The 12116-nt window shown below is 33.1% G+C and overlaps 1 protein-coding gene across 1 annotated transcript; it reads right to left on the reverse strand.

The window, feature by feature from the left end:
• Positions 1 to 4268: 4268 nt before the first annotated feature.
• On the reverse strand, positions 4269 to 8501 carry LOC148602023 (uncharacterized). The gene is made up of 3 exons (XM_088555626.1): positions 8322 to 8501; positions 5617 to 5652; positions 4269 to 5310 (listed from the first exon to the last, which is right to left on the reverse strand). The coding sequence occupies exons 1-3, from the start codon at positions 8425 to 8427 to the stop codon at positions 5033 to 5035; spliced, it is 420 nt and encodes a 139-aa protein (XP_088411752.1). The 5' UTR covers positions 8428 to 8501; the 3' UTR covers positions 4269 to 5032.
• Positions 8502 to 12116: the final 3615 nt, after the last annotated feature.

Below are 12116 nucleotides of genomic sequence, written 5' to 3' on the forward strand. Positions count from 1 at the left end.
TTGACTCTTCGGTTCGGTATTCCTTACTTTTCTTAATATACTTATTAAATTGTCTATATTGTGATACTCTCAAGTCCTTGGTAAAACAATTGCTAAAATTGAAATTTTATAACAAGCAAGTATGACCAACAGCAACGTGTGTGCGCGTTACAATAGCATTCTAGAAATGGGTAACATTGATAATTACTCATCAGCCAAAACATATGCGGATTGGTAACCAGAAGAATGCGGGAAGTTCAACTGCAGGAAAAAAATGAATTTGACACTTATCAGGATCAAAAGTATTCTTGAGACTGACCTCAATGATAATTATTAGCTAAAATGGTTTCGTTATGAATATCTCTTGCTAAACACACCTAAAAGATATTTTTCTGATCGGGTGACAATTTTGTTCTTATGTTTGGCAGACGATGAAAGTACACAAAAAGGGAAAGAACTATGTTTGACTAGTGATAATAAAACAAAAGATATAAAGTTTTATTCCTCGATTTTTATAACCCTGTGTCTCATTAGTACATCTTGGCCAATCCTGATGCTTGACAACCGCCATTGATTTACGCGTCAACTGTACGTATCTTCTCACTCTGTTGTGTGCAAGTCTCTGTTATATACATTAAGAACGAGGTATTTCTGTCTGACTTTCGCATAATAAATGTTGGTGAAAAGAAACTTAATTTTGGATGTCATTGATGATCATTTTATATTCGTCTAAACATTTTGTTTGGCTAAGGACAATGCTATTACAGACAGCAACAGGGTTACTGGTTAAGTTATTTTCATTTCTTTTAATATATAGGTTGTTCATATATAAATAGCTTAAGATAAACAGCCATACAAAATAGAAATGACCACATTATATTGTTCAACATATTCAAATAATGGCTTTAGATAAGTACTTGTCTTTATGAATGCTCGGTGCTCATGTTAAGTTATTTTTCTCAGATTTTCAGACCTCAGGTGTTATCCATTTCATATTATTAAAATTGTTTGCCCGGTGACTCCCTTTTTTTATGATAATTTTTATTAAGTTTTTGATTAAATCCTTATTAGTTTTTTTGGCTTTTGAATAGATGAAACATTTTAAGACAAAACCATAGAAAATAAAGAGAACTCCTTTTCCCGTCAAAATTCGAAATGGTTATAACTCAAAAACGAGTACCCTGACCCATCATTTTTGTATATATATAGAAAGGTCTGAAAAATTCCCAATGATGTTAGAACTGTCAAATTTGCGATGCAAATTTTTGGTCGTTCCCTCCGCGGGAGCATGGACCTGGTGCACCGGTAGGGTAAGCGTCCTCTGCTTTTCTAGGAACACCCACCGAGTTGCTCATAAAAAGTCAAGTCCGGGGTAGACAAACCAGGAAAGGAAAACTATGACCCGTTGAATAAATCAGTTTTCATGGTGTTGATGGATACACCATAACGATCCACGAGTTCATGATGACGACAATAAAACTTCTGTAGTGATGACTTCAATCTTGTAGCAACATAACCCTGTTCCAGAGGCCTATTTGTTAGACTTCTAGCGCGAAACAAAAAGTCTGCGTAGTTTCGGCAAGCTCTTGCATAACGTATGAGTTGTGATATGAACAATCCATACGCAGGAGCCGAAGGGATGTTGCCACAGATGAAAGGAAAGTTGACAATTCTGAATGAAAAGTCATCACGTTTGTGGTAAAATTTGGTCAATAGTTTTCCTTTACCATCGATTTCTTAGTGTAGGTCAAGATATGAGGCTGACTTCACAGTGTCTGTAGTATCCTTTATCTCAAGTTCTTTTGGGTAGATGCGATGTATCAAATACCCGAAATTAGGATTGTTTAAAGATAACACGTCATTCATATAGCGGAAACTGAAATTGAAGGATCTAGCTAAACAATATTCTTTTTCTGATCAGATCAGCTATAAAGTCAGCCTCATAAGAGTGAAGGAAAAGGTCAGCTAGTAAAGGGGCACAATTTGTTCTCATTGGAATGCCGACCGTTTGTTGAAAAACACGTCCACCACACTGGACAAATATGTTGTCGATTAAAAATTCCAGCATTTTGTAAACATCTTCCTCTGTATATTTGGAAGTATGAGGAATCTCTACCAAGAACTATATATTTGTATCTAGGTGTACCATCTTTTTTGGAAAAACAACGATGTATAATGTTTTTAAGTCGGAATTTTAACTGAGTATGGGGAATAGAAGTATACACTGTTTAAAAATCATAGGTTTTAATGCTATTATATTCAGATAATAGTCTTGAACTGATTGTCTCCAAAAGATCTTTCGAATTTTTCAGGATCCACATTGAATTAATACCACTACGGGAGTAACAAGTGTTGTGGTAAGACTGTAGACCCTCTTTGACAGTTGTGAGTATAGAAGTTAAAAGTTTTGAAAGAGGTTTGGTGGTACATTTTGCAGATCCAGCTATGAAACGTTGTTTGTATGGATTCTTGTGAAGTTTAGGAATCCAGTACATAGACGGTAAATCACAATCATCGTCCTTTGGCAAGGGATGTTTCAAGATAATCAATGAAACTGTTCATATACTTTTGTTACATGCTAAAACAACTCTTCCTATGTTCATTTTATATTTGGATCTTCTAAATATGGCCTAATACTTCTAACGAAGTTGCCGGATAAACACTAAATGCCAACAGATACAAGGATGTCGTGCAAGAATATCAGTTAAATTAATTACTTTAATACATAACTTACCTGCTTCAATGATAATTTTGGTGTCCTGGGGAAATTTGTAGGTATTACCTCGAGGTTTAGAGATTAGCACGGGAAAAAAATCACACTTGGTCTCACGATATTTTGAGTAAAGTGTCCTATGTGTATTCAGGTCGATTTTATATATATGTAAGTAGTTTCATGAATGTCAATGCTACATCGGTTTCAAAATACCCCAATATAGGAAAACATACTATACAAGAAAAAAATGTTGTCGAACCAGCAGACAAAGCCCAAAACAATATTGTTTTTGTTTACAAAATGTGTTACATCCAATGTTTATTATAAGAGGTAGAAAATAATACCAGTAATAACACCTATCCTGCTACAACACTCTCCAAAGAAGAGATAGTGTAAAACCATAAATTTGTGCTATACACTTTTGTTCTCTTTACAAGACGATGATTGTGATTTTCCGTCTATGTACTGGATTCCTGAACTCCACAATCAATACAAACAACGCTACATAGCCGGATCTGCAAAATGTACCACCAAACCTCTTTCAAAACTTTTAACTTCTAGCTGTCGAACAAGGTCACCAGTCTTAGCACAATTCATTGTGGAACCTAAAACAGTCGAAAGATCTTCTGGACACCCTTAATTCAAGATTATTAATAGAAAATAATAGCATAAAAACCTATTATTGTTCAACTCCTTATATTTCTATTTCCCATACTCAGTTTAAATCCCGACTCAAAAACATTAAACATTGTTGTTACTAAAAAAAGACCGTAAACCTAGATACAAATATGTGATTCTTGGTAGCGATTCATCATACTTTGTAAAAAATAATTCTAAATCATCATCAAATATACCAAAGTAGACTTTCTCAAAATGCTGGAATTTTTGATCGACAACATATTTGTCCAGTATAGGCGTTTTTCAAGAAACGGTCGGCATTACGATGGAAACAAATTAGGCTCCCCTACTTCCTGACCCATTCCTTCACTTTAATAAGGCTGAATTTATAGCTGATCTAATAAAAAAGCATATCGTTTAGCTAGATACTTTAATCACAGTTTCCGCTATATAGATACATGAAACGTATTATCATAGTTTCTGGGATTTTATACATCGCATCTACCCCAAAGAACTTGAGATAAATGATACTACATACACTGTGAATTCAACCTTATATCTTTACCTACACTTATATATCGATGGTGAAGGAAAACTATTGACCGAAATATAAATACAACACAAACTTGATGATTTTTCATTTCGTATTGTCAACTTTCTTTCTATTTGTTGCAACATCCCTTCAGCACCTGCGTATGAAGTTTTAATATCACAACTCATACGTTCTTCAAGAGCTTGCCATAACTAGGTAGACTTTTTGTATCGCGCTAAGCTTCTGGAACAGGGTTTTGTTGCTTCAAGATTGAAGTCATCAATACAGAAGTTTTATGGTCATCATCATGAACTCGTGGATCGTTACGATCTGTTTTTTTTTCTTGTTCAGAAACAGTTATCGGTCACATAATCAGTAGCAGTTTTTCATTTGAATGTTGCGCTTTTGGGATAAAAATTATAAAGATTGTGCATGGAATTTGCGCTTTTTGGTTTCATTAGGTTGATTTTAGTGTGGAAGATAAATGTATGATTTTCTAAAAAGTGCAGATCTGAATGCAGAAATGATTATCGTTATGTGAATGTGTAGTAGCAGATGTAGAATGAAAAAGTATTGTTTGTTTAGTGGGGTTTTCTACACCATGAATCACTTTACCTGGTACCAGGGGCGGATCCAGAATTTGAGTTTAGGTGGGGGGGGGGGGCGTGAATTGAATTAAATGCCGTGCAAAGCAAAGCAAAAATATTATAGGGTGAAACTTGTAGTGAAACATTTTTTTCTTATCGATTTAGTCCTTGGACCCGTGCCTGGGTACTTCACTCAATTGTTTTATTTTTATGCACTAGTATTTTGAACACAAGTTGATATTGGTATTTGAATATTTGGTTGCACTCACCGTAAAACATTAAGCAATGATACATTGGTGAATGAATAATCAAGGGAACCAAGTTTATAACGGTAATCAAAGAATGTAATTCAGTGACAAAGACCAGTTTTTCTACATTAATTGATACAAACTTGGAGTAGCTGCAAGATTGCGATGCATAATAACACAGGGATAAGCCGTAAAAGACGTCATTTATGTTTTTTAGCTTAATGTCGGTATATTTTAAGGTAAACTTTATGTAAACATCTTTAGTTAGATTCACGTAAGATGAAATGATTTCCAAATTAAAGCGTCAACTGAACATATCGCATATATTTCAGAAGGAAAAGGTTAAAATGCTTTTTCAACAAGGGTCTGCATCACTGACGTCAAATGCAACGTCGTCGCTTGATAACGCATTTTCAAACTCGCCACTTACAGCTGAGCTCCTAATTAAGTCCCTTAGACCCACACCAAAAACTCTTGCAGTTGGCGCACAGTTCTGAAAACAATTACATGGACATGTTATAGTTTCTTCTCCATTTTGTCCAATCTTTACACACTTGTGATGTTGGCAAGCTGCGCAAGTATATTCACAATAACTTTTATCGTAATAACACTTTTGTTGATAGTCCGAACACACTGGAATTATAAAACAATTAAAGATGCATATATTGTTGATAAAATGAAATCATTAGGAAATGCACGTGACTGCCCACATTGTTATTAACGATATCTTTGTAGAGAAAACAGATTCTATTTGTAAAAACTTTGGTAAGAGTAAGGAATGGTAGATATTTTTCATTGCTGAAAATGAAAAAAAAAACATATCTGAAATCAAAGCCTTGTAGTCGTGACATTACATTGATGTCTTGATTTTAAATAATATGCAATCTTAATCGAAGCTGAATAACGAAAGCTTGCAAAATTAAAAAAACACTGACTTACCGGTAGCAGGTGCAGAGTTTTGGCCAATTCTTCGCCCTACCGAAGAAAAAAATAATAACGACCGTTCCATATTAGAGTTCACGTCTGACAGTTTAATTTGTTGCTGGCTGGGTCAATTATATGTGGGTTATTTACCTTAGTGTCATTATTTATTTTCTTCCTTTCGTCTGTTACCGAAGTGAAATTTCGGGAGCAATTCGATGGGTGTATTTTTTTAAATAAGAGAAGATGCATTCCCTACCGATGCACCTGGTCCCTGCTCCCAGTTTTTAGAAGAGTTCCGATTTCCCACCTATTTTTACTCCTATGTGTCAGTTACTTTGGTTATTTCAGGTTCTTTTGGTGTGTGTGTGTTTTCCTGTTGTAGTCAAAATCGTAGTATCATGTTCTTTTTGACAACTGTTTGAATCTTGGTTCCCTTTCTATCCCTTCACTATTCTGAAATTTGTTTTTGAAATGTAAATTACGTGTCATAGTTTTCCTTTCCTCGTTTGTCTACCCCGGACTTGACTTTTTATGAGCAACCCGGCAGGTGTTTCTAGAAAAGCAGAGGACGCTTAATCAACCCGTGTACTTGGTCCATGCTTCCAGTTTTAAGGGAAGTCCTAGTTGCTCATTTGTTTTTGTTACTTGTACGTATGATTTTAGTTACTTTGTGTTCTTTGTTGTGTATGTATGTTTTCCATGTCTGGTCTTTGTCCCTGGATTACATATTTTGATCACCGCAATAACCTTGTCTCCCTTGATTACTCTTCCAGGATATCGAAACTAGTCATGATGCAGCTGATGTATGGATTCTTATTTTAGTGGACATTGTTTTGTTTTTTAAGTATGTTCAAAACCATTCGTTCATTGTTTATGGCAAATGCTGCACGTGAAATAAAGTTTTTACTATAGATTTAGACGGAACTATGTTTAAACAGACGACAAGAATGAATATCCTGTTTCCTCTCATTCTAAGTCGATGATTATAAATGCACGTGACATTTTAACCTCCGGGCGTTGATTAAATTTCTGCAAACAGTTTTGTCCCCATTTTTCGATCTATTTCTTGGGAGAGACAAATTCTTCTTCACTTTATTCTTGATTTTAATTTCTTCTCCACTGTCTTTGGTTAAATTAAGATTTTATCATTGTTGCTTAAGCTCACTTGGTGAAAATTTTAATTTTACAATCTCGAATGGAGAAATTGTTTAGACCACTCATTGCTGAAGGATAATCTGTATATAAAAACATGACACTTGAATTAAGAATTCTCCTTTAAATGGTTTGTTTTGAATTGAATGGAAAACATTTCACTTGATAATATAAAGGGAGAGGCGGCGTTTGATGTGATTCTAGTAGGTTTATAGTTTATACGTAGACTGGATTTTAGGTTTGATTATTTAATACTGTACATTAATAGGGCATAAAATACGAATTTAAACGCCCATCCGCCAGTAAATTCCATATCTAATATGAACCATTGTAGTTTATTGGTTGTCATATCAAAGCATTACATATGCCCTTGATACAATTCACAGTTTAAATTGCTTTATTGCATTTATAATTAGTATTATATTTTGTTCAGATATATAAGACAAAGATTCAGGGATTTTGTCTATTTTTCGATTATCCTCCAAATTAAAATGCTTGTAAATATATCTGTAGCAACTTCTTGTATAGTTTTTCAAACAAATCATTAATTAAAGTAGTCACATATAAAAGAAACACATCATTTTGCGTATAAATAATGCGTTAAATTCGCAAATTAAAGATTGCCTTTTAGACAAAATTGTATCGTATATAGACACAAAATACCATAAAGAATAAGACTGAGGTTTATATATTTTATTTCCTTGGCAATACATTTTGCGTAATCGGTTAAGAAAATTACTTACACTTTTATATGTATTTCCTCTACGACTAAAAATAGACGACTTTAGATGACATAAAATGCAGGTAATATACTGTGTTTGACCGAGTTATAAGCGACTTTTTAAAATTATTTCATTGATACATTGTCTCGTATGTTATATCAAAATCGTCAAATTTCTTGTGTAATTGCCGCCAGGATACATTTTGATAAATAAGTTTAGCAAATAATTATCTAATTATAGATTCAAAATACGAGGAAACAAATCTTGGATAAATTGGAAACCTGTTTAAATTAGACATCCTATGAAGTTCATTCATACCAGTTCAGTGTATTCTGTACGTGTATAAACCGAACTCTTGTTGTAATCAAGGAAAACCTGCAGTCTAAAAGAGGTTAGTTTAAGTACCAGTCCATATCAAATTCAGACACTGTCTTTATTGAAGTGATTCATAATGAAGAAAAACCCGCCAATCTAAGAATGCTTTTTCAATTTACATATGCTTCATTTTTAAGAAAAAGTTATACTTTCCATATTCAGATCTGCACTTTTTAGAAAATCATATATTTATCTCCCACTAAAATCAACCAAATCGAACAAAATCAAGAACGATAGCTCTTGTAAAGTGCTTATTTCATGTACAATCTATACAACTTTCATCTCAAAAGTGCAACACCCAAATGAAGAACAAAGACTGGTCATGTGGTCTATGACGGTTTCTGAACAAGAAATAAAAGTGAATTTGATGGGTTTTTGACATGCATGAATCACCCCCTGTCTGACTTTTGCAAAGACTGCTACTTAATACATATTTAACAACATCACAATAAGTCTGCTATATAAACTTACATGCCATCATCCGGGCTATTCTCCGATTTATCTCCTGGTTGTTCTTTTGTAAAATAAATCCATCACAAACATGTAAAACCAAAACAACTGTAAGTAAAACTTTCATTATCGTGGGTAGTATGTATTCAAAATTAATTCTGTCGTAACATGTTCTGAAATAGTTATCTCTACATACTAATTGGACAACTCTGACATGTTATAATAATTCTACAACGTAGACATACTTAACATGAGAGTTTTGAAAACTATAATGACATATAAGAGGTGTAGGATAGTATGAATAATTCATATGTACTAAGCCCATCTTTTTATATTCGGATCTTCCACTTTATGTACCGTTAGAAGATTGTCTTAATATTAATTTTCCTTATGAGAAAAATAAGGTTGTATTATCCTTCGTTGGGGAAGATTGATCCAGTTTTCGAAAACTATAATAACTTTCATGCCAATGTGTGACTCTTCTGTTCGATATTCTTTTTTTTCTTATACTTTTCATATCCTCTAAATTGGTTTCTTAATAGCAAGAGAGTATGCTCAGCTGCAAGGTGTGAGTGTGTAAAATAGCTTTCTTGGAACGGACCCTATTGATAGTTAATAATCAGCCAAGAAAAAACCAAAATATATAAACGGCCGCGACATTGCGATGCTGAGATAATTGTTAAATGTAAGGTTTGAAAAAGATTGTCCTTTTCAAGAGTGTCCAAATCATTTTAATTCCCTCTATTTAGCTGTCAATTGCCTATTTTTATGGTATACAAATGCTAAAATATAAGATTTGCTATATATTCAAATAATAATTATGTGGTAATATTTTTTTGTATGTGTATACTCATATTTCACATAGTTATAATGGTAGAGTTTAACTAATAAATCTGATATCCTAGATTTGGTGTAGCAGACGTCACTAATGTTTTGAAGTTTGTCGTTAATAAAGGCTGAAGACAATCTGTATATATAAATTGATTAAATACCGTTATGAGTAAGAATCAGGCAAATAGTGGCACCATTTTTCCCAGTTTGGTCTTAAATACAAATACATTCAATACATCTAGAAAACAACCGAAAAGCTAATCAAATGTATCATGAAGTATCTATGACATAGTTTTTTTTTTGACTGTCTATATAGGGGGGAAATGCGGGAAAGTTTTCCCCTATAGAAACAGTCAAAAAATTTGATTGCATGCAGTTCATAAAGGTGCGAGATGAAAAGTCAATCATTTGCATTAAAATGTGTCGCATGTCATTACATCATGCAAAGTTGCAAAGTTTTTGTTGACCGCTTTTCTTTAACTTCATTAAATTTAACCAAAAATTCTATACCAATACATTCAAACAATTCGTCTTGAATATTGTGTAGCTTACATCATGTATTTACATTTCAACAAACGTTCCGCAACTTTTTGCCTGAAGTAAAGTCACGAAAATCTCAAACGTTTCGGATAATGTTGAAGTAAGGAATTTCCGAGCGACACGGATCAGAACCCGGCGAATATTGAAAAAAAAATCAATATTGTCGAATTAATGATTTATGTCATAAGCCCAGTTTAGGCTATATGAAGGACAATATTGTAGAGTAAATTAAGTAGCACTCCAGATAAAAGTCATGCAAAATGTGATTCATGTTTGGAAAGCCTACATATTATAATTTTTGGTATTTTGTTAAAAATGTCATAGTAAACAGAAAGTAACACCTGGCTTTTAACATAACCTTTGTTCATAGGAGATAAAAAATATATAAAATGTACCGTAGAATTCGAAATTAAGGGCGATAGCTATGTAAATGACTCTAAATTACAATAGAAACTATTGAATTTGTCATGTAAATTATCTCCTAAAAGCAGACAGATTGGAACGAATAATTATACATTTCATCATATAGACCTATAAAGTAACTTTATAACAAAACTAAGAAATATGCAGTCTTTTTTTAAGTGTATCACAATTGACAGAATTTGCATGATTCTAACAAAGACTGCTACTTAATAACAAACTGTAATAAATGTTTAGTTAACGTCTGACAATGATTTTTGTAAACTGCTATTTCTATTAATGACGTGGTATGCTATGTAACTGCTTGATATGTCATTGCCAACGTCGACAACTACAGATGAGCTTCCGATTGCGTTAATAAGATTAATACCGGAATTGCATTTCTGAAAACATGCACATGGACAAATATTGATAATTTCGCTATTGTATGTTACCTGTACACACTCATATTCTCGGAAAGATGTAAGACTAAGTTACACTAAAATTGATTGTAAAAACATTTTTGTTGGTATTCCCAACACACCAATGCTGCATTTGAGATGACTGGAAAAAAATAAAATCTATATCATTATACACATCGTTAATTGCATTATTTTTGTCGATTAAACAGATGTATCTCATATGTTGAAGACAACCGTAAAAGACATATGAAAAACATATGTTTAGAACTAACAAATAATTCATGAAAAAGAATACATAAAAGTTAAATGGTAATTATATGTCTTCCCTAAGACTTATGTTATGATTGCAAAAAATCGGTGAAGGTAGAAATTGTCATGTGCTGAAATTGACACAAACTACATTTTATACATGAAATAAATACCTTTTGACCATGAAAAATGTTTTTTCTGTGGACTTTGCCCTAAAGTTTGTGTTCAATACAATAATTCATATCAAACAGATCGTTTTACTCTGGGTCAATAATAGGTGTGTCAATATTTAGAATAAGTTTACCATAATTTGTTCTGCCCTCTTTCTTCTACCCCAGAATTGATAATTTATCAGCGGGCGTTTCTGAAGAGGAGAGGACGCACCGGTGAACTTGGTCCAGGCTTCTAATTTTCAACGTAGTCGTTTGGTTTCATTTGGATTGGCACAAAAGTGGACAGAAACATTTTATTACTAAATATGCCATTGATACAATAAACAATTTAGATCGTTTTACTGCATATAAAAACGAAGAATTTTAAAGAACTCTCAGAAACGATTTTTTCTTTCATTGACTACCAAAAATCATAAGCATAAATTATATTCATATATAATTACATTTACTGAACTTATAATTATAGTACGCAAATCTCATTTTATATTCAGCTTTGCACTTGATGTTTCATGAGTCATTGAAACACATCTTCTAACACATTTTTAACTTTGTATATAGGTCAAGCCGACAATTAAGTCAACTACTGATACTGTGTATTGCATATTTTCATTGTATAGGAGCATATAATAAGAGAAACGTATACAATGAAATTATAAGACTTATATGTTTCATTTTAATGTTCCATAGGCGTGTAAAGGAGTTGACCAGTCGCACATTTAGAAGATGAAGCGCTAGTGCTTTTTATTGAATATGTGCTACGGTCAACGTTTTTACGCGCCTATGAAACATAAATATGAAGCATTCAATTCTTAAATGTAGAACGACGACAGCTTCACTGTAATAAATGCTTAAAACTTATATGCTATTAGGGAGATTATTCTTCTGCTAACATCTTGCTTATTATTTTTATGAAACATAGCCTTCACAAACCAAACTAATCATACATATCGTTTTATCATCTTACTGTAGAACTATACATACTTGGACATACATCCTTTAGTGTAAGTGTTTCTTAGAATCAGGCAAAATGGGAAAAACCAGAAACATGCATGTCAAAACCCCACCGATCTGACAATGTTATACCACTCAAGGTTGCTTTCTTTGTTTGAAAAGACCATTATTTGATCTCTGCAACACTGGCTTTGCTGAGAAAGTTTTTCAATAGAATGTTGGAGTTGAAATGTTCATTTTCAATGCATTTC

The sequence above is a fragment of the Perna viridis genome, chromosome 12, assembly GCF_037379345.1.
Source record: "Perna viridis isolate PV_CMFRI_1.1 ecotype Kerala chromosome 12, ASM3737934v1, whole genome shotgun sequence".
In the NCBI taxonomy this organism is placed as follows: Eukaryota; Metazoa; Mollusca; class Bivalvia; order Mytilida; family Mytilidae; genus Perna; species Perna viridis.

Excerpts from the sequence above, each read along its gene's own strand:
- LOC148602023 (XM_088555626.1), bottom strand. The coding sequence starts at position 8,427 with ATGAAAGTTTTACTTACAGTTGTTTTGGTTTTACATGTTTGTGATGGA. Across the intron at positions 5,653-8,321 it reads AATAGCCCGGATGATGGCAT|GGCGAAGAATTGGCCAAAAC; the intron begins GTAAGTTTATAT and ends TTTCTTCGGTAG. Across the intron at positions 5,311-5,616 it reads AAACTCTGCACCTGCTACCG|TGTGTTCGGACTATCAACAA; the intron begins GTAAGTCAGTGT and ends TTATAATTCCAG.